Raw genomic sequence first — 22,695 nt, forward strand, 5'->3', positions numbered from 1 at the left:
ATATGTTCGCAAGCGAGGGTTCTATTCTTGACGAAAGAAACTAATTTCTTATTTTTTGGATATTAAAAATTTAATTGTGGGAATGATCAAAATATTTTAATTTTTAAATTTATTTTTTTTTATGTTTTATTTCCCAAATCATTATTATTAAAATAGGACAATATAATAATAAATAACATTTTATCTACTTTTTATTTCATAATTATCTTGTTTTATTTATTTTTTGAAAAAATACTCATATTTATGGGTCATTTTTTAAAATAGTTTTTTCACGAGAAACAAAAATTTTTGCGAAAAATCGGTCCATACAAAAGTTTTTAAATAATTTTTGCATTTCAAACATCACAAAATTAATGTCTAAAAACAAGAATTGCAAAAGGGACGCAGTTACACCTATGCCTGTTTCTCTTTCTTCTTTTCAATCTAAACCTTCTTCTTTTTCTTTATATATCAGCCGAAAAACCACAGAATTTTATATCAAAAAAAAATATCGTAGTTTCATCCAATTTATATTCGCATAGGTAATTTTTCATTCTGTATAAACAATTTGATGAACAAATAATATATGATTATTATGAATCTTCATCAGCAGAATGGATTCTTCTGTCCGCAAATGTTTCTATTTTCCATATTTTTCGACATAATAATGATCTTTGTCAAACATTTCAAACGTTATAAAAAAGTTTTTTTTTTTTTTTTTTTTTTTTTTTTTTTTTTTTTTTTTTTTTTTTTTTTTTTTTTTACATACTTTGTATTCGTTCAAAAAAATCTATGGGAAACAACTAATATGAAATTCTTTCAGTAGCTTTATTTAAGCATCAGGAAATAAGGTTTTAAAAAATGCTGCTATTGTGTTTTTAACCCAACTTTTTGCTTTCTTTTTTATAAGTTATTTATATCATAGTGTAAACACACACAGTTTAGTTAAGATATCCTAGGAGAGAAATTTCTAAATTCTATCAAATAATTATTACACAAAAAATTCTGCTTTCCATAATAAAATTTTTGTTTTTTAATTTGAAAAAACCGTTTGATTGTCCTTTGGAGCGACTATTCATTGTTGAATTAGTATTTACAAATGGATGCAACTACGAAATTTCCTCTACAAGAGCCTAATCCGCGGGATTTCTCGACTTTTGAGAAATATGAACAGGCTCTATTAAAATGGTCAAAGACCATTGACGAACTTTCAAAGGGACTCTTTTCTTTTTACAATGTTGTGCAAAAACTGGGAAAAATCGTTTTTTATAGTCAAACTCAAAACAAACACGCAACGAAACAAAAGCGAATTGTTGGTGGAAATGAAGTTATAAGGCATCACAGTCTTCAAAAACAATCTGACATATGGGTAAAATTATCATTTCCTATAAGCGAAGGAATTCGCTTCAAATTTGAGGAAGCATTGCTTTCATTTGATCAGCTAAGTTTAAATGGACTTTTCAATATTCCACCTGTTGTTGATGAATACAAAATTCAACAGCAGCGAGCAATCAGTTATTTAACGCTGGCAACTTTTCATTATCTGCAGCACCCTAATATTCGAAGTATTGAGTTATTTCGTTGGCTTTTGAATACATTTCCAATTGTCGAAGTTTACGAAAATCATATTCAAAAAGATTGCATTCGTAAACCACAAAATTACGTGGAGCAAACTACAAGAGTTAATTCATTTTATCTTTCACTTCCTTGCTTATTGGAAGATTTTGTTCATAATCTTTCATTTGATCAATTGGTTACAATTGTCAGATCCGCTCAAAATGATTCATCTTTTCCATTATTAAAATCTTTGCAAGGTGCAAAATTATTCAATTGTCAGCTTTCGCATTCTTTCTATGCACTTCGCTTGAGTTCTGTTTGTGACACTTCTAAACTGCAACGAAATGCAGATATTTCCATCTCACCTGCTTTAGATGTTAACATCCAGTGCTTTCGACGTCACTTTCCATCACCAGCTGCTTTTTGTTCTGGCCGAATTGAGGAATATTCTGTTGATTCAGAAAATTCTTTGCTTTTCCAGTACCCGGAATCAAGCGTCTCAAAAATAGCTAATCATTCAGCTTCATCTGTCACATCATATCCTTCTAACATTTCATCGTCATCATCAACAACAACCACAGTTTCTTCTTCTTCGTACAAGTCATTAAAGCAACTCACAACAAGATTCACTGTTGCTGGCAGCCGCTCTCTCTACTCAGCTTTGGTCCATTCGCTTCTTGTCTGTGTACTTCCCCTCTCCATTCTTGAGCTGCCTATCTTCTTCATTCTTCCTTCTTCTCTTTTTCAAAGTGAAACACATTCAGATTGCAGCAGCACACACTCAGCCTCTTCATCATCGAAGTCTGCTTCCTCTTCCACAAGCGACTCTTTCAGCCAGGGCGGAAGCATCGCTTTGAAAAGGAAGGACTCAGGGCCATCGCGAAGAGCGTCTCTGATGCAACCATCGTCTCCTCAACAACAGCTACCTCTTCAACAACAACAACAACAACAGAGCATAAACAACGAGGCAACCACTCCATTTCATAGCGCTTCGGACTCCACATCACATGCACTTTCACAAATTGCTACGCTTTCTTCGTCTTCTGATGCTGCTTCGAAATCTTCTTTTTCTGTTTATTCGGATTCATCATCTACTTCGTCCTCATCTTTATCCTCATCCGCATCCTCATCTTGTTTCAATTCAAATGCGCTTCTTTCAGATGTCTTGTCCACTCAGCTGACAGCAAACGCTCTTTCTTTTCTTCTCGTTGCGCCGTCTTTCACTCGCTCGCCTGTGCGGCATCTGACTCTTGTTTTTGCTGCCCAATGCCTCCTCCTCAAAACAAGCGCTGCTGCCTCGTTGGTTGCTGCTCAAACGAAACAGAGAAAGAGGAAGCAGGAAAGGAAATTGGGGATTGAAGGTGATGACAGAAAAGAATGCCAGCAGATGATTGAGAAAAGCGGGAGTGAAGAAGCTATTGTACCTTCTTTGAGTGACAATAATATTCTTTCTGAGCAGATTTACACTGGAAATGGCATTTCAATGGAAGATAAATTTGGATCTTCTGCAGAATCAGATGGAATGAACCAGAATAAGATGGATGCTCAACTCAACGAGAAATCTTTGCTAAGCAATGAAATGCAAATAAAGAGGGAAAACACAGGCAATTTCGAAGAAGTAATGAGAGAAAAAGAAACAATAGCTGACAATACAAAACATACTGAAGACAATAGCAGCAAAGACAAAGACGACAATGAAGAAGGAGACGAAGAAGAAGACGGAAGCACAAAGCGGAAGAGAAAAGCTGCTCGAATTAAGCTGAACAACCAGAAGAACAAGAAAATTGAGCAAGAGTTCGATAAAGCCGAGATGAACAAGAAGCTTTTCACAGAATTTGTGATGCCGCCGCCTGCGACGAAAGAGGAAGAAGAGAAAATGATGGCGCAGCTGACTGAACAGGAAATAAAGACACTTTTAGACTCGAAATCGAACTATGATCAGAAAATGATGCAGTTGATGGAGATTTCAGAGAATCACAATGACAAAGATGTTTCATCAACATCAGTTTCTTCGTCTTCTTCTTCTTCTTCTTCTTCGAATCAGTCCAAAACCAAACTCTTCTTTGGTAGCTATCAAACTGGCATTTCCGTCACATATTTCCATTCTCTCTGCCACATTCTCTCTGTTTCACGTGCTTTTGATGAAAACTCTTCATATCTCTCTTCTTATTCTTCTCGTTCTGTGCCTTATCATTCCAACCCACCGCCAAATATTCATCAGCCTCCTTCTTATTTCGCCTCCACCTCGTTTTTCCCTTCATCACACTCCGTTTTCTTCTCTCCTTCTGTCTCTCCTCTCTTCTCCCCTCTGAATGATAATCCAAGCGTCGTTGAATTGGAGTCCATCCGACATTTCTCTGACATCTCATTCACTCCCACCACAGCCACTTTCCATCGCCCTGCGCCTTCTCTTCCTCTTGTTGCTCCTTTCTCTCCTTCTCTTTCGTGTGCCCAGAATGAGACAGAATCTGTCAATGAACGCATTGGAGGCACGCTGAGGACTATTCGGTCTGTGAGGGAAGACGATGTGGAAGAAGTGAGTGGGAATGCTGCAGCAGTATCAACAGCAGCAACAGCGGGTGAAGATAACAAGGTGAATGGAGTGGGAGAAGATGGAAATGGAGTTAACGAAGAAGGAGAAGTGAAAAGACAAGACGCATTGCATTCAGTATCAACAGAAGAGAAAGCGGGGGATGCTGCAAATGGAGAGAATTCAAACAAAAAGACAATCAGATTGGATCGAATTGAAGCATACATTGCTGCGATGAGCAGAAGAAAGCCATTCAAAAGCCACTCAGCACACCACTCGAAACAGCAGAGCGCATCTCAAATAGAATCGTCGAGAACAAACAGAGAAGGAAGTTTTGGCATTGACGAACAAAATGGTTCAAAGCAATTGAGTTTATCTGCTTCTGCTTCTGCTTCTTCTTCTTCTTCCTCTGTTGATGATCCACTTTTTGCTTCAGATGCATCCAACACAACAATCACAGTGCCGAGTGTGACTGCATCGCGTGCGTTATCAGAGGACACGACGCTTCTGCTGCTGCTTCTCGAACACAAGCTGCTCAGCTCTATCTCTTCTTCTTTCTATCTTTTGATGTTTCGAATGGGCTCTTTGATTCAACAGGCTTTTGAGCCTTTTGTTTCAGTTGATGAAGATTCTGATAGGAATAACAGCAATTCATCCATAAATTCATCAACTGAGCAAACAACCTCAACTGAAAATGGAATATCTTCTTTACCAAAAACGAAAGAGCAGACGCAAACAGCTCAAATGCACACTGCACTGGCAAAGAAGGGATATGAAGTTACGAGCAATCCATTGAAGGCACTTGCACTCGCAAAAAGAACAAGTTCAAACAATTCTCCGCTTTCTCGTTCAAAAGCGTCTGCTTTTCCGAGTCGATCTCCAGCAGCAACACCTCAACCATCTTTAGAACAACAATTAGATAGAAACAAAACGAGTAACAATAACAATGCATCTTCTTCTTCTTCTCCTTCTCCCTCTTCTTTTCCTTTTTCAAATGGAAACACTCCATCACCAGATTCTCCATCTTCATCTCCTCTTCTTGTCTGGATAAACAAACGTCTCGAGGTTCTCTTGTCTCTCATCCGCTGCTTCAACACACGCGCTTCAATTTATCCTTCTCTTTGCATCGCTCTCTCTGGCAACGCCTCCGCCTCTCGTTCTGCATTCATCGCTCTCTTCCACTTCTTCCGCTTATCTTTCTCCAACACCCCATACCCACATCCACTTCAATCTGATCCTTTCCTTCTTCTCTCTTTCGTCCGCGCTGTCTGCACCAGCCGCTTCTCCCACGTCAGAAAGCAAGTACCCGCCATTTTGCAGTTATATGCAGAGCACAAAGAAGCGCTTATGCTTCTGTCACGTGGAGTTGTGCTTCATCTTCAGCCGGCTCTGCTGCCAGCGCTGGTTGAAATGGAGCAAAGATATGCACATCTGCCGCTCGGAGGCAGCGCAGGCTCAACTGGCGACCTTATCCTACAGAACTCGTCAATTGCTGCCCAGATGATACAGCAGATTGCGCTGTTTGAAGGAGAAGAAGGGAATGTGAGAAGAGGGAGTTCAGTGGCAGTAGGAGGGGCAGGTGGAGGTGTAGGTGGGACAGTTGGAAGAGATTTGGGGATGAGAGATGGGTTTTCTGGGGGAAACATGTGGATGAAAGAAGAGCGAAGGAGAGCCACATTTGAAGAGATGAAGAAGATGGGATACAGCTCCACACGCTTCTTCCCAGGTGCGCCTGTTGCTTTGCCCTCTGGATGGCATCACTCGTCCACAACTCGTCTGCATTCGACTCCATTCATACCGCTTCCTCCAGCAGCATCCGTTTCAGCCTCAGCGGCTGCGGTGGCGGCTGCGGCTGCAGCAGCATCTGCAGGCTATTCTTCGATGACTCGTTCGGTTTTCTCAAACAAAGAACACACACAAGGATTCAATGGGAGTGGGATAAGTTATCCTTTTATCTCAGCCACTGGGCAGAGGAAGTGCTATGCAGAGCGGCTGGCAAGAAGCTATGCAACGCGAATGGAGTTGATTCCGAATGAGAAGCTGTTGGAGAGAGAGATGCGACGAGAAAGAGAATGTAGAAGAGCAGAAGAGAGAGAAAGAGAAAGGGAAAGAGACAGAGATAGAGAAAACGACAAGGATCACTTGCTGTTTGGAAGAGCAGGCGATGAAGAATCATCAGAAATGCCTTCAAAATCACCGCCGCGGATGAAAAAGAAGAGTCTGAATGCTTCTTCTCCTTATCACAACCTGTCTGTCATTTCGCCTTCGCCTTCTGCGTCTTCCATTTCATCACGTGCGCCTTTTGGCTCTCAGTCCTCCCCCACCTCACCCCGCCCTCTGAACGATGCATCCTCTGAATCTGCCTCCAGAAATAGCTCAAACCTCACAAACAACTCAAACTTCACTCGCTCGCTTCGTCCAAACAGCAAAACCGCCTCAATTGCCACACCATTCACAGCCAATGCTCCTCGCAAGACGCCTTCACCCATTCAGCAGCCCATTCATTCGGTCACTCCCCTCTCTTCCCCACACAAACACCACACTTCATTCCCTCTTTCGCTGCCTTTCCCTGCCCCTCGCTCTCAGCACTCTTCGGCCACAAAGCACAAATCCCATCTTTCTCTCGACGTGGCTGTCTCTTTCCCTTCTTCTCATCCTCTTGTCTCCCCCATCGGCTTCCACCCTTCCTCCATCTTCTCTTCTCACTGCCCTCCTCCTCTCACATCCAACCTTCCCAGCGCCTCTTCCACACCCAGAAGCCTTCATCAGCGCCAGCATTCGCTTCCTTCTCCTCCGGTCACACCAAAATCTCGCCCTCTTTCGAACACTCACTGGCAGCTTCAGGACAAAAACGCAAGCACACCACAGGCAAATTCGCCTCTTCTGCAGTCTTCTGGCTTTTCTGCTTCAAAGGGACACACAATGCAGTCACAACAACAACAGCAGCAGCAGCAGCAACTTCAATTACAATCACAAACACAAATACAGTCATCAGCACAGCTGTTTGCTGAGCCAAGGCACAGAAGGAGATCGCAGCCGGAGCTGAAAGAGAGAGAGAAAGTGACGGCAGAAGCACAGAAGGATATTCAACTCCAGATTAAACAGCAACAACAACAGAAAAATGAACAAAATGAACAGAGTGATTCAGATCAATTTGGTCTGCAAGTGATAACTCCTCGTTCTCCACGCGGTAAAAGCATTTTATCTGATATAAACAGAGAAAAAGAAAATGAAACAGAAAATTCTCATTCCATCAACCAAACTGCTCTTCACTTGAATTCAACAGCATCTGATGATGCAACTGAAACACGGCCTGATTTACTCACAGCTCAAAGTGACTCATTAAATGAAAGCGGAGTTCCTTCACAGCCTCACCAGGAAGGAAATGAACTGGAAGTTGACATCACCCAGGAAGCAATGAATGGACAGAGCAAAGAAGGAGAAAAAAGAGAAGGAGAGGAAGAAGAAGAAGAAGGCATTCCTCCCACTCAACTCGAAGGCTACGAAGAAAGTGAGCTGTCTTCCTCGGTCCACACAACTTCACATCGCTCTTTTTCGCCTTCGAAGGGCTCCACCTCACTCCAATCAGCCACTGCCACTCACATTTCCCTCCCTCTTTCACCAACTGAAACAACTTATCCTCTTTCTGCCTCGACTCCTGGCTCAACTTCCATCCGCTCTGCTCAATTTCACGACGGACCTTCGTTTTCGCGGCCTCCCACGCCTCCAATTTCTTCCTCTGCTTACACCACTTCTGTTGCTTCTACTGCTTCTGTTGCTTCAACAACATCTGTGTCTTATCCTTCACCATATTCTTCTTCGACCTCTGCTTCTTCCTCTGCTTCCACCTCTTCTGCCTCATCATCTCATTCCTTGCCTTTTGCATACAACCTTCCTCCTCCTCTTTCTTCTTCTTCAGGACGAGCACGCCACAAACGAGCAGTCTCTCACATGGACACTCTTTCATCCAACTTCTCTTCTCCTTCTGACTCTTCCTCGAAAGAGGGTGAAGATCTTCTTGTTTCCTCCGTCACTTCCTCTTCGCTCGTCCCGATGCATTCCGTCCGCTCGCTCGACTCTCGCTCTTCTCCCACAGCTGCCTCCAACAGCGTTTCCAACAGCATCTCTTCACAATATCAGCAGCCTCCTTCTGCCTCTTCCTCCTCTGCTTCATCTTCAGCGTGTGTTTCGCAGCCGTCTTCTGCTTCGGCTTCCATTTCTGGTCTGATCTCTTCTCCTTCTTCTCCTTCTCTCCCTTTGCTCTCTGCACAGCCTCAGATTCCCCTCAACCAGCTCATTTCATTATTGCGTTCTTCTCTTTCGCCAAATGAATACCCCACTCTCTTCTCCTGCTTCATCTGCGCTGTGCTCGACTTCTCCTTCCGAATGCTGCGTACAAAAAGCGACTTGCTGTTTGTGTGCGGGCAAAGTGTTATCAGCGCTCTTATAAGCGCTTCCACTCATTCAGCTAAGAGAAACGCTGAAATGGCAGGACAGCCACTACATAGCTTGGTCAAAGCAGCAGCATCGTGTCAGATTATCACAACTGCAGATGCACTTCGAGTGACGAAAACGAAAAAGAAGACGGGTTCGTCATCTGGAGGTTCGGGGGGATCGGCAAAGTCGAAAGGATCGAATGCTTCTTCTGCTTCTTCTGCTTCGTCGTCTTCATCATCAACTTCATCCTCATCCTCATCTACTTCATCACCAGCCTCCTCTCACTTCAAAGACTATGATACAACCACTTCATCTTCCTCTCTTTTAGATGAGACTGACAGCGAAGAAGACACTCCTTCCCAGTTTAACCGAGTCATTGTATCTTCTCCTGACATCTCTCAATTGATGAAACGCCTGCAGGATGCTGTGTCAGTGACACATGATGTGCTCCTCTTTGACACAGTCAGACTCCTCCTAAAGAATGACAGTGTGTTTGACGAAGTGTGTCGAAGTCACTCGGACTCACTGGCAGTCATCAGCGAGGCGCCGTTCAGCACAAACAGGGCTGTCGCAGCGGTCGGGTGGAAGGCGATGTACCAGCTGATTGTGAGGCATCCATCGCATTTTGATATTCTCAATGAAAAAGGAGTGCTAAAAGCTCTTTTCTCTTTGAATGAGCTGCTGTCGGAGGCAACCGTGGCGTGTGGGCTGAAGTACCTGGGGAAGCTGTGGCGAGCTGATTTTTTGCCTCCACAAGAGAAAAAAGGAGAAGGAAGAGGAGACAATACATCATCAGCAGCTTCTTCTTCTGCATCTGAACCAGTTCCAATGAATATGGCGTTGGCATCATCGTCGTGGCACAGCAGTGCGAATGAAGGAGAAAGCGGGGGATTGAATGGAAGTTCTGGTTATCCTGCTTCAGGTGACAGACTACCCAGACAATCACCTCTTTCGTCTTCTTCTTTAACGTCTTCTTCTTTGACTTCTTTAAATTCAATGAATTCATCCACCTCTTCCTCCTCCTCCTCATCATCTTCTTCTTCCTCACTTCAATCTGACCCTCTTTCAACTAAAATATTCTCTTTGAATGCAAATCGCACTTCCTCATTTTCTGTTGGATCTTCTTCATTTTCATCATCTTCTTCGTCATCTCACAAGAAGCGTCCTCTTCTCCTCTCAGAAGAGCAGCAGAAGCAGTATACGAACCTGATGAAGTCGATTGACGACCAGCTGTTCCGCAAGCTGGTGCTTGATTCGCTCGTGTCTCTATACACAGTTGCTTTGAAGAGCAAGTCTCCTTTTCTGTTTATTCACAGAGCTGTTTGGAATGCGCTGAAGACATCAACGTGGTTTCCGAAGCTGAAGGCGCAGATGGCAAAGCCGATATTTGCACAGATTATTGAAGAAGGCGCAAAGATGATAAAAGCTGATAAAACATGAAAGAAGTTGAGTTGAGAGCAAATTGTCTTGTTCACTTGTGAAAAGCGTACTACAAAAACCAATGATGTTGTTTTGTATTTAATGAAGTGTTTTATATGAATCTACAAACAAGTCTGCTTTCGAAATATTGGTTATTTCTATTTTAAATTTATTTCCGTTATCTTTGTTGCAATGTTTATTGATTATTTATCCTTTGCACATACAAAATTTTTGTTCGAAAATATTACAATGAAAAACTGTTTTTTCCAAAAATATAACAATATGTGATTGTAACAATCGAAATGAATATGAAGCAAATATCAAAAAAGAAATCAAAACTCGTTTTCGATGAAATAAAACAAATAAGTCAATGATTATTTGTAAATTAGATTTAAAAAAAAAAAGACTTAAAAATAAAAATACTCTCAAAAATATTTATCTCAAATATGTTCTCACATAAACAAAGTAATTATAACATTATAAATTTACATACTAAGTCATAAAGATAAAAGAAAATTCATAAATGCTCGGTGCATAAAGATGGGGAAATAGACATAAAAATTCGAATTTATTAGTAAATTTTCAATAAAAACAAAAAATTAAAAATTAAAAAAAGGAAATTCAAAAAAAAAAATTGTGCAATTAATAACTTGCTCTAAAATTCTGATTTTATTCTTCGTCTTTGTTAATGATGCCCTTTTCAGCATTAACAACTGCCACAGTTCCGTATATGCATGTTGTTTGGATGTTCCTTGCTCCTCCATCACTTCCGGCTTCATTTTGTATCTTCATCATCCTCTCCATTTCAATTTCTGCTTTTCTGCTCAATTGCTCCATCTTTTCTTTTCTCTTCCTCTCTTCCTCCTCTTTGTCTATCTTTTCTTCTTCATTTCTTTCGTCCTCTGACAAAAGCCATCTCCACTCCTTTTTCCTCCTCCAGTTTTTCACTCTCTGTCTCACACATGGCTTCATCGATTCTCTTAAATCGTCCCAAAACCCTTGTGACGCCAAATCTCTCTCCACTCCCAATGAGCTTAATTCTATTGGGCAGCATGTACAAATCATTAAAACAGTACATACAATAATAGTGATTGCACCAAATACAATTAAGGCAATATTAACTCCAATGGGTACACGTTCAGATATAAACAGTAAACCTCCAACAATAGAGATAGCTACTCCCGCCATTAATGAAAAATATAAAACACCTCCAATGCACGAATCGCTGAGGCAAAATCTTTTATTGCAAGCTACTCTTTCTCTCTCTTTTCCCCAAACTCGCTTTAATTCTGTGATCACAACCTTTTGATCTTCATCAAGGCATTTATCGTTTTGAAAACTACCATTCTCAATTGATTTCCTGGCAACTTCGCACCGAACGTCTGTTGATCTTGAAAATATAGTCTTTTTTTTCTCTTGTTTCATGTCTGCCTTTTCTTCTTTCATCAGCTGAGAAAAGAATTGCCGAGAAGGAACTCCTTCTTCGTCAATAATTGGAGCAACAAAGCTTAACTCCCATTTATTCTTCGGAATGATAGCATCTGAAGTCGAGGATGGTTTGGCAATGACGTTATTTGCAGCAGGGCTCAAATTTCCCACTTCTTCAAACGCAGGCTTTTGATTAATTGAAGAATTGACTATTTCTGAAGTAGGCAAGCATACCAACGGTGCACAAGTGGTTGACTGAGCCTGCACTAACGATATTGCCTTCCAAAATGCTAATTTTTCTAAAACCCCAAGTGTTTCAGAAAATATATCCAATTCCGCGGGTAAAGGTAAATTTGGTGCACTGCAAGAAAATAAACTCATGCATTTTGTTCTTTGTTCTTCTGGTAATTGTTCTGCAAACTCCTTAATTTGAATGGGTACTTTCAGCTGCCCAACAGTGCATATATCTTTTTCCATTTCACAGTTCATTTTGTACTGAATTATTTTATTATTGATCAAAAATGATTTCAGAAAAAAATCTTTATTATTTAAAATTCTTATTCATTTATTTGGAGCAGTTATTTAAATGAAATAATTGCTTCTTCTTCTCCTTCTCCTTCTCCTTCTCCTTCTTCTTTTTAACTCTCTCCTCAATTATTTCATAATTTTAATAATTATTATTTTTTCTGAATGTAGGAACTTAAAAAAAAAACTCTTTTATTATTTTAAAAAATATGTTTTTATTGTATATTATTATTTAATTGAGCTATTATTTAATTTATTCTTTTTGTAAAGTTGCAACAATTTAATTTAACGTGTAACTGCGAATGTCTTTTTTTTTTCAGTTTTCATAACAAACATTACATTTATCTCAAAAATTATATCCATATAATGTTTTCAACATTAATTTGTGTTTGATTTTTTGATGGCGGAGTCTGAATTATTTGTCGCATAAACTGTGAAATACGAAATAAAATTATGTTTTTAATGGAAAAAAAAATCTATTTTGTTCACTTCAATCAAATTAGAAGCTTTTTATTTTTGAACAACTTGTTAGTAAACAAACAATAATAAATGCTGATTTTTCTTGTTTCTCAGGCAAATTTTCGTATGGAAATTCAAATTTTGAAGAATGATATTTGAAAGAATCACTATTAAAATTACAAAAATTTTTTAATAAAGAAATATAAAATAACAGATGAATTGTGAATAGATTTTTTCTAATTAAATAAATTCAACTTATTTGAATGAACTGGGCTTTTCTTTAATGAAGTCATGTTATTTTAAATGGTTGAAGTGACACTTGTATAAAGTGCGATACACTTTAATAAATAAGACATCAAAAAATTGTGAACACTAATGATAATATTTATTCGTTTCATCTTTAACTTTATAAACAAAATAATTGAAAAATCCAAATTAATTGTGATTTTCCAATATTCTCTAACAAAATTTGAGACATGCAAAAAGAAGATTTTATTTGATAGAAACGATGTGAAATATAGAATATTCATAATTTTTTCTTGATATTCAATAAAATTTTTGGCTTTTTATTTCTTATTTGATCACTGTGAAATAAAATATTTTTAACAAATAATTGCTTCTATTGATGTTTGTGGAGTAATGTGCAACAAAGAATGCATATATTTCTAAAGCGCTCAATCGAGTCGATAGATTGGTGTGTTTTCTCTTTCTCCACTTTCTCCGTTGACTGCAAAAATTGTATTTTCTTTTTTCGATTTATTTCTTTTATATTTTAAATATTCTTCTTTTCTTCCTCCTTCTCTGTTCTTCCCTATTGCTCATCTTATGACACTTCGTCGTAACAACCTCAAACACTTTTTGATCCTTCTTCACTGCATCAAACATAATTTCGACCAAATCTTATGCTCGTCAATTTGCCTTCCTTCGTCAAACAGCAAACATAATCAAAGCTGTTTACAGAATAATCAGCAATAACAACAGTTATTATGATAACAACCAGTTCCCAAAGTGTATTCCCTTCATTTGTTCCTTCTACAAGTTTTCCTTCTTTTCTTGTCAGAGTTTTGCTTCTGTTCTTCAACACCACAGAATAAGTGGATGCCTAACAGATCGGTCCAAACAGAATCCAAACAGTGACTTCTGCCTCGTCTGGCAAGCCTTCGAGTATTGACGAGGGAATGACACCATGAGCTTCTGCTTATAAGACAAACCAGATCTCGTGAAATTCGTTTTTCTCGATTGTCTCCACACAGCAAAGCACTGCATTAACATTAAGTGTGAGTTCACATCGAAGCATAAACGCTTCACGAAATATACAGCAGATCTATTCTGGCTGCTCTTCTGTTCCACTCTATTAGCAGTATCTGAGCTGGCAAATGAAGAAGATCCATCAACGCAGATATCAAACAATCATGCACATACTCGAGCAGCTAAGCAGCGCAATATCGACTTTGTTCTTCCTCTTTCGGCATGTGTCCTGCGGACAACAAATGAGCAGTTTAGCATGACAATCGGCGTCTGCAGAAAGATCATCGAAACAGAAGTCGATTCATTTGACCAAACAAAAAAGTTATTGAACTGCATCATCGACATTGTCTTCTCTTTTCTTCTTTCATTGCATGCAACACAGCTCCATCTTCTTTTAACAGCAGCAAAAGTTCTCGCAGCCCTGTTCTTCTCGTTAGAGTCCTCATGCGTCGAAAATCCTTATGTTCCATTCCAAAGATCGAAGTATCCAAACCAATTTCAACTAATAACGCTCTAAGCCCATTCTTTGACAAGATGTGGTTGACTTCAACAAATAAAAAGACTATATCCTCAAATCGCTCAGCACGCTCAACAACAACAGCACACACTAACTCGACGCTATATATCCCAGTCCATGTTCGTTTGTGGCACGCATTTCCCTTGCAAATAAGCAATGAAAAGTGCTATTTCAGCCTCCAGGCTCGAAACCAGTCGACAACGCAGGCACAACAACAGACTGATGTGTGATGATGAATGAGATCAGCCCGAACTCTTCTTCACTCATTCTGTCGAACTCGAAGATAGCATTGGTCCAGTTGAACACTCCTTTTCGCATGTTGATCAGGAATTTCATCATGTTCATCTGCCCTGAAATATTCCTGCACACAACAAAGATATCTCGCACTTGGCTAACCGGCTTATTGTAACATTAAATATTCTGGAACATAAACTCTAGGATGCTGTTTACACTCGCATTCAAATTTATTTTGCAACTTTCCCTTCTCCACTTGAGCAACTGCACACGATCTGTGTGAATTTGATAAAAAACCAGTAACTCTCAGCAACTAAAGTGATTTTGCATTTCAATCATATTTTCAATACTGCTCGAACGGAAGCATTTCGCGCTTGAATCGTTTGCAATAATCTCCCCGAGCGTCGTCCAAACTTTAAGGAACTGATGGCTTCTTTTTCTGTTTCCACAATGCCCTTCAACATCGATTTGAAGATGGAAAATGAGGAAGTGGTATTTGGAGAGTGGCTGGCACTGCTTGCTTCTTCGACGATGGGGCAGTTGGACATGTTGCGTAACGAAATTAGGATGGTATTGAATAAGCTCAATTATCATGCATCCAGCATGATAATCTTCCCAAATGAAATGAAAACAAAAATCGAAGCAAATCAACATTAAAAAATAAATGGACTCTCCACATACACGATCTTTGGAGTCCTGTTATCACTTAACACAAAAAGTGGAGGAGATTAGTGATGCGCTTGATTAATGACTTCGCAATCCACATAAATGCTTCTTGTTGAGGTTTAATGGAGAAAACAATAGAGGCTCACCTCAAAAAAGGAAAAGGCAATAAGCGAGAACGATACATCAAACTTCACATTTTGCGTGCATCAACTACTTGCGCGTTTTCTGTTTTCTCCTTGGATAAACTCGTGTGCAGCTGGGTGATTATTTTTAAAATCATAATTTATTTCGGTGTGTATGTTTTTCAAAGTTTGTTTGTCTAAGGGAAGAGATTTTGTATTTTGATACAAAAATAATCACAACTATTTAAAAAATAAATGTTTTGGCTTAAATAAAGATGCAGATGTCTCTAATAAACCTTTTCATTTTTCAGAATTCATTTGTTTACATTCAAGTGAATTTTTGGAACCGAAAATTTTGATAGAGAAAATTTGATTTCAAAAATAATCACCCAGCTGTAAAAAAAATTGTTCAATCTGGACAGATTCACTAAATTCAACTCTCCAGCATGCTCCTCGATGAGTATTTATGAAATGTGATTGAATGCAGTGAAGCAAATCTTTTTTATTTATCTCTTCTTTCAAAAATCAAACAAACTGTTTTTTGCAACATCCAGTTCATTATATTAGAAGAATGCAAAAGCATTTGCGATGTTTTCATGTGTATTATCATTTCAATGAAATAATTCGTTTTTGGACGTTTTCACTTGTTCAACAAGTTCAAAGTCAATATAAATCATCTGTAAATCCTCAGCAATAAAGATTCCTGCTTTTTACACAAAGAGCATGATCAAAATCGTGTGCAAAGAAAAGTGAAGAAATATGAATAACGTGAGACTTTTATGTTTTCAATCTTTAATAGGTTTTCAAGAATTTTTTGGTTCAATTTCCATCATGGATTCTTTAATAAGGGAAGAATTTTATAAATACATCAAAAATCATTTACAAAACAACATTATTATGATTCGAATAATATATGTTTGTTTTTGCAATCAATTTTTGATACATTTAAAATACTTGTTTTTTATCTAAAATTTCGTAACTCAAATAAACTCAGTCTATCTTAAATGAACTCAGTTAATTCAAATAAACAAGACCTATTCGAATAAACATGAATTCATTTGAATAAACCTGGTTTATTTAAATAAAAAAAATCTATTTACAATTCATCAAATAAAATATTTGAAAATAGAAAAATAAAAATAAAAATAAAAATAAAAATAAAAAAAAATTATTATTGTTCTGTTATTCCCTTACCTAATTTCCCATTTCAAAACATTGCTATCATATCATTCAATTGCCAATTGGACTCCATTTCATTTATGTAATTGTGCAATCAAATTTTGATAATTATAATTTTGCTCAGATTCGCTTAAATCAACATTGCATTACCATCTTGTTCAGTTTACAAATTGAAAAAACAAAAAAACAAAATTGTTTTTATGAAATGATAAAAATTGAAGTGGATTATTATTTTACATATCCCCGCTTCTCTTGATGTTCAAATCCAGTAAAGTACTCAAAAAGAACACGATCCTCATATTTCACCGCACTCAGTAATAATAACTGTTGTTCTTGGTTTTTTTGTAACCAGAGTAATCTGAACAGCTTCAATTGTTCTAACAACATCCATGCCATCTATGACTCTCCCAAAGACAACATGCTTCCCATCAAGCCAAGGGGCAGGAGCGCAAGTAATAAAAAACTGACAGCCATTTGTATCGATGCCACTGCTTGCCATTGACAAAAGACCAGAACAATCGTGCTTTAATTCAAAAGATTCATCAGGAAAAGTGTCTCCATATATGCTATAAAAACCTGTTCCATCATGCTTAATGAAATCTCCTCCTTGAATCATAAATCCTGCAATAACTCGATGGAACGTGCTATTTTTATATCCAATCGGTATTTTTCCTTTTTTTGCTTCGCCAGTGCAAAATTGACGGAAATTTTCCGTTGTCTTTGGACAAACATCCTTAAACAATTCCATTGTTATTCTTCCAGTCTTTTTACCTCCAATTGAAATATCAAAAAAAACAATCGGGTTATCTGGATTTGGGGGAGCTATGTATCTTGGATTAATCATAACAATATGTTAATTGTTTTTAATTAGAAAAATAAATCGAAAAAACAGGAAAAAGATAAATTGAATATTTTAGTATGGACATATGGATCTTTCATAAATGGATTTATCGTTGTGTATGCTTTTTGAACAATTGAAAATTTAATCATCTTTATATTTTTTTATTTTTTTGCATTTTCTGTTTTGCTAAAGCTGTGCCATTTATCCCTGATTCTCCTCAAACAGAAACTCGTCTGACAAATGTGTCTTACATTTCAGGACTCGACACAGACGACGATGAAAGCTTTATTGAATCTATCAGGCTTTTATACCACAAAATTGGCGATGATGATGCAGAAAAAGCAAAATTGTTTGGATTTAAGCTGTTGCAAATTCTTCATCAAAAATTGTGGACTGTTTCAGAAGATATACAATCAGAATTGATCACTTTTTTGATATGGTCTATTAAGTCAACTTCAAAGTGCATACTTCCCTCAACTAGAATTGAAATTTTTAATGATTTGCTTAAAGTTTTGCTTTCTGGAATTCAACAACAATCAAGAGCTGCATCGGTAGGTTGCTATCGACTTACCAATGATGGGAAAGCTGCGCTTCCTGCATTTGTGGCAAATTCATGTTTATGTGAAAACCCAAAAGTACTATCCATGCTACCATTAGAAGGAGACTCATTTTTTTATTTAATGGAAACAAACCTGAATTTAGCTGTCTATAGCAATATAAAGACAAAATTTGGGTCTCCTTCGCTCGTGCAGCCCGCATTTAGAAAGTCTGGGATGTGGGATTATTTGATGGAATTTGTTATGACTTGTGACGCTGAGAGTCATGCAATGACTGCAATTGACATTATGCTTCTGCTTCTAAGAGGCGTCAATGCACCTCCATCATTTGCTGTACCTCTCATCCGAATAAGAGACATTGCTTTAAGTGCGCCAATGGACGACAACAACATCAAAACGCTTTGCCATTCCATTTATTTTTTTTCTCAGATTGAGCGTATGCTTTTTTTTTTAAATTTTCCTTTCTTTCTTTTTGATTGGAAATAATTTTGACTCAAATTTTATTATTGCCTATACTTGTTTGATAGCAAATATACAGATGCTCATTGATTGCGGATACCTTCCTCTTTTGATGATGATGCTTTTGTATGCTTTTATTTAAATTTCTATTTTTTTAGTTATTTTTATTTCATTATTTTTTCTATGTTTTTATAATTATTATAAATTCATTGAATATCAATAACTGATCATGTCGATTCTTTTATTTATCTTTTTCTCTCTATATGCATATATCTCTTCCTCTTCCTCTTCCTCTTCCTCTTCCTCTTCCTCTTCCTCTTCCTCTTCCTCTTCCTCTTCCTCTTCCTCTTCCTCTTCCTCTTCCTCTTCCTCTTCCTCTTCCTCTTCCTCTTCCTCTTCCTCTTCCTCTTCCTCTTCCTCTTCCTCTTCCTCTTCCTCTTCCTCTTCCTCTTCCTCTTCCTCTTCCTCTTCCTCTTCCTCTTCCTCTTCCTCTTCCTCTTCCTCTTCCTCTTCCTCTTCCTCTTCCTCTTCCTCTTCCTCTTCCTCTTCCTCTTCCTCTTCCTCTTCCTCTTCCTCTTCCTCTTCCTCTTCCTCTTCCTCTTCCTCTTCCTCTTCCTCTTCCTCTTCCTCTTCCTCTTCCTCTTTCTCCTTCTGCTTCTCCTACTGCTTCTCCTTCTCCTTCTCCTTCTCCTTCTCCTTCTCCTTCTCCTTCTCCTTCTCCTTCTCCTTCTCCTTCTCCTTCTCCTTCTCCTTCTCCTACAAACATACACGCTCTTTCTCTTTCCACTTCTCCAGCCACGCCGACAAGCTCACCGCGAAGAATGCCTTTGACTCGCTGTACGACATGATCGAGTTCTACCAGGACACCATCATCATCTCCCTCTTCTCCATCCTCCACTCTGAAATTCTCGACCTCATCCTCCGCACAAAACCCGAGCCGCTTCCTGAATGCGTCGCAAAGTTCAAGGAAGTGACTGTGTTTTCTGAGTCATTCATGCTGAACTATGTCCTCTACAAGTTCGAGCAGCTTCTCCCAGACGTTCTGAAGCAGCTGCAGAAGGAAGAGAGCGAGAGAGAGACAAGCGGAGAAGGGAAGATGGGGCTGCTGATGAGACTGCCGTTGATTGATGGGAATGGGCTGAATGGAGATGAATGTGAGGGAGAGAAAGAGAGAAAGGGAATTGAAGAAGTAGAAACAGCTACTGAGAAAGAAAAGAGGCAAAGAAAGGAAGAAGAAAAGAAGAGAGAAGAAGAAATAGAAGGAGAAATAGCAGAAACAGAAGAGAAGAATGCTTCTTTCTCAGAAAGCGAAGGGAGTGTGGAACAAGTGCCGCAGATGTACAATGCGATGAAGACGACTGCTATTCGCCATTCAGGCCATTCAGTGGACGATGGCATGATGATTGAGGACTTTAAGAGCTACATCGTGTTTATCCTCACCTTCTTGAAGACGATGAGGAATTTCGACGAGTTGTATGAGAAGGAGGAGGTTGGGGTTGAAGATTGTGAAGAAGAAGAAGAGGAAGAAGAGGAAGAAGATGATGATGATAAAAATGAAAAGGAAAAAAGGATAAAGAATTCTAAAACAGAAAGTGATATAGAAAAAGCAGAGAAAGGAAAAGAAGGACAAGTTCGCGACGAAAGAAAAGAAAAAGATTGTTCATTTCAAACACAAAATTCCTCCTTTGATGCACAAAATCTCACAACCACTCCGAAATTCAAGTGCCAAATCAAATGGAAAGAATTGGAAATGAAGACGTATGCACATCTTCTTCGTTTTGTCCCTGTGCTGGTGAAGATTATGATTCTGAGCGAAAAATGGCTGCAAATCTATGCGGCTGAGCTGCTTTTGTGTATCATCATGCATCTGATGAAAGAATTAGACAAGGAAGACAAAGATGAATGGAAAAGAGAGAATGAGATGTGCAATGAAAATGACATGAAAACTGTGAATTCAGATGAAACAGTGAACCAACAAGATGATGTGGGTTCATCTTCTTCGTCGTTTTCTTCTTCTTCATTAACATCATCCTCTTCTTCTTCATCTTATTCTTCGCTTGATTCAAAAGAAGACAATGAAGAAGATTCCATTCAAACTTTAAAAGAAACCCAATTTGGAACAAACTTTACTTGTTCAACACTTCTCACACCACCAACAGTCATTTCGCCTTCACCAAATTCAACAAAAAATTCATCATCATCTTCTTCTTCTTCCTCTCCTTCCTCATCCTTATCTTCTTCTGCATCTGAACCTTCTCCATCTTCCTCTTCTTCCTCTTCCACAACCAACCCCCTCCTCCCCTTTCCTTCCAACCCCTGCACTTTATCTCAGTTCATATCACTTTCTCCTTTTGATCCTTTCCTCCGCCCAACAACACACACACAACTGCGCCGCCTGCTCAACATTCTTTTTTCTGTAATCCACAACGTCTTCCTCCTCCCTTCCCTTCTTGTTCTGCAGCATTTCTCTTCTCTCTCTTCTCCTCCTTTCTTCTCCCGCTATTCTTCTTCTTCTGCTGCGTCTGCTGTGGAAGTGCTGCTCACCCTCGCTTCCGTCCCCATCTTCCCTTCTCTCGACAGCAAGCCCTCAATCGGCATTCTCCAGTTAGAAGCAGCAGGAAGCGAAGAATTGCTGTGGAGAGTGTTTGCAATGCATTCGATAGACTCTCCTTTTTACATCCACCAGCAGTCCCCCCGCATTCAGAAGCAGACGGCGAAGCTGCTGGCGAAGATGCACAAGGCAAAGAAGCTGCCGGCAGAATACGAGCCGATTGTGGATGTGATTGTGCTCTCGATCAACTCGTCCTCTCCTGCGCATAGCTATGGATCAATCAGTGCATTGTGCTGCTTGGCGTTGTGTCCTGGTATGATTGTCTAAATAAATGAATTAATATTTTTTTTTTAAGTGTACATGTGATGATAATGAGATGTTATTGATTATATCGCTTTATTAGTGATATTTATATATTTATTGTAATTATGTTTTTTCATTATCTTTTATTTATTTATTTATTTATTTATTTATTTATTTTTTTGTTTGTAATCATTCTTTTTTTCCCTTAATATTTTGTTTTTATTTCTTCATTCTCCAATGAATTAATAATTATGATATTTATTCCTCTTATTCTTTCCCCCATCCCCCTTCCTTCTCTCTCCAAATTTTCCCCAGAAAACATCAACTTGATACTTTCACGCAACATTTTCAGTGCGATGATTGATTGGTTTTGGATATACAACCCATTCTATCTCTTCTACGCCATCTGCTTTGTGGAGCTTGTCTTCTTCCCTGGCAAATACACAAAACATTCAGAAAACTCACTAAAAGGAGAAAATGAAGAGAATGAGAGTGTGAATGGAAATATGAATGGAACAAGAACTGGAAATAAATCTTCTGACAATAGAAATTCTTCTTCTTCCTCTTCTTCTTCCTCTTCCTTATATTCTTCATCTTCCACAACTTCAGCTTCTTCTTCTCCTTCTTCTCTCAACACACCAGACATTTCATCTTCTTATAAATCATCCAATTCCACATCAACTTCTCATCTTTCTCCATCTTTTGTCTCAAACAATAAAACAAGTGAATCTTCTCATTCTTCACTTCATCCTCTTTCATCAAACGATATCCAATCAAATCAATTTTCTTCATCCACACAGTTTTCTTCTTCTTCCTCTTCTTCTCCCTCTCTTCCCCCTCCATCCACTCCAAATAACTTCTCCAACCTCTCCAACCTCTCCAACCTTCTTCCTTCATCTATTTCTTCATCTATTTCTTCATCTATTTCTTCATCCATCTCCTCTGAATATGATTCCATTGTCGATGCTGCCACAATGTCTGTCTGTGATGCTGGTGTTGATGTGGCATTGGAGGCAATCTTAACACGATGGGATCATCCAATGTACACCCTCTATTACAACAAGGAAGGAAAGGGAAAGAAATCTCATTCATTTAATGATGATGAAGCTTCTTCTAATTCTTCTTCAAATTCTTCTTCTTCCTCATCTCCCTCATCTCCCTCATCATCCTCTTCCTCTTCCTCCCCCTCTTCCTCTTCTCCCCCATCTCCATCTCTTCCATCTCTCTCTTCCCCTCTTCCTGTCTCTGCCTCCTTCCCTCCTCTTTCAGAGCAGGAAAAGCTGCTCCATCCGTTCTACTACCGCACTCCCAGAGATCTTATGATGGATTCTGAGCCACTTTATAACTACTTCTCTAACACCAGTGTGAAAAGAAATAGAAAGATTTTGAATATCATCAGGAGAAAAATAGAGGCGATTCTGCTTGTGATAAAGGAGAGGAAAGAAAAACTTGGGATTTCAAGAAACTCTTGAAAATTTGGATTTGTTAAGTGAGTGTAAGTTAAATGAAACATTATTTGATAAGCATTTTAAAAAATTTTTGTAAAAGAATTAATGTTGGCTATTTATTTGAGATGTTGTTATTTTTTCCATTCAGTGTTTTAAAGCTGATATTTCGCTTTTTTTATTAACTTAGTAATTAATGATCTTTTCATTGTTTACGATAAAACAGATAAAAAAATTTG

The 22,695-nt window shown here is 38.5% G+C and overlaps 5 protein-coding genes across 5 annotated transcripts; 2 read left to right on the forward strand and 3 right to left on the reverse strand.

The window, feature by feature from the left end:
• Nucleotides 1–1,078: 1,078 nt before the first annotated feature.
• On the forward strand, nucleotides 1,079–10,146 carry MONOS_12295 (uncharacterized protein; the record flags this gene model as incomplete). Its single annotated transcript, XM_067864903.1, has 1 exon — nucleotides 1,079–10,146. One exon carries the CDS (start codon nucleotides 1,079–1,081, stop codon nucleotides 9,941–9,943), a length of 8,865 nt encoding a protein of 2,954 aa, XP_067735312.1. The 3' UTR covers nucleotides 9,944–10,146.
• On the reverse strand, nucleotides 10,091–11,852 carry MONOS_12296 (uncharacterized protein). Its single transcript, XM_067864904.1, has one exon. The coding sequence runs from the start codon at nucleotides 11,837–11,839 to the stop codon at nucleotides 10,592–10,594; it is 1,248 nt and encodes a 415-aa protein (XP_067735313.1). The 5' UTR covers nucleotides 11,840–11,852; the 3' UTR covers nucleotides 10,091–10,591.
• A 2,418-nt stretch (nucleotides 11,853–14,270) lies between these two features.
• On the reverse strand, nucleotides 14,271–15,279 carry MONOS_16967 (uncharacterized protein; the record flags this gene model as incomplete). The annotated part of the gene is made up of 4 exons (XM_067869845.1): nucleotides 14,271–14,498; nucleotides 14,748–14,944; nucleotides 15,015–15,038; nucleotides 15,246–15,279. 4 exons carry the CDS (start codon nucleotides 15,277–15,279, stop codon nucleotides 14,271–14,273), a joined length of 483 nt encoding a protein of 160 aa, XP_067735314.1.
• Nucleotides 15,280–16,435: 1,156 nt separating this feature from the next.
• MONOS_12297 (peptidyl-prolyl isomerase H (cyclophilin H)) lies at nucleotides 16,436–17,220 on the reverse strand. Its single transcript, XM_067864905.1, has one exon. The coding sequence runs from the start codon at nucleotides 17,142–17,144 to the stop codon at nucleotides 16,596–16,598; it is 549 nt and encodes a 182-aa protein (XP_067735315.1). The 5' UTR covers nucleotides 17,145–17,220; the 3' UTR covers nucleotides 16,436–16,595.
• A 4-nt stretch (nucleotides 17,221–17,224) lies between these two features.
• Nucleotides 17,225–22,695, forward strand: MONOS_12298 (uncharacterized protein). Its single transcript, XM_067864906.1, has 5 exons — nucleotides 17,225–17,257; nucleotides 17,334–18,134; nucleotides 18,226–18,283; nucleotides 18,953–21,021; nucleotides 21,327–22,695. The coding sequence occupies exons 1-5, from the start codon at nucleotides 17,242–17,244 to the stop codon at nucleotides 22,481–22,483; spliced, it is 4,101 nt and encodes a 1,366-aa protein (XP_067735316.1). The 5' UTR covers nucleotides 17,225–17,241; the 3' UTR covers nucleotides 22,484–22,695.

This window comes from Monocercomonoides exilis (assembly GCF_001643675.1).
Source record: "Monocercomonoides exilis strain PA203 chromosome Unknown scaffold3-2548433, whole genome shotgun sequence".
NCBI lineage: Eukaryota > Preaxostyla > Oxymonadida > Polymastigidae > Monocercomonoides > Monocercomonoides exilis.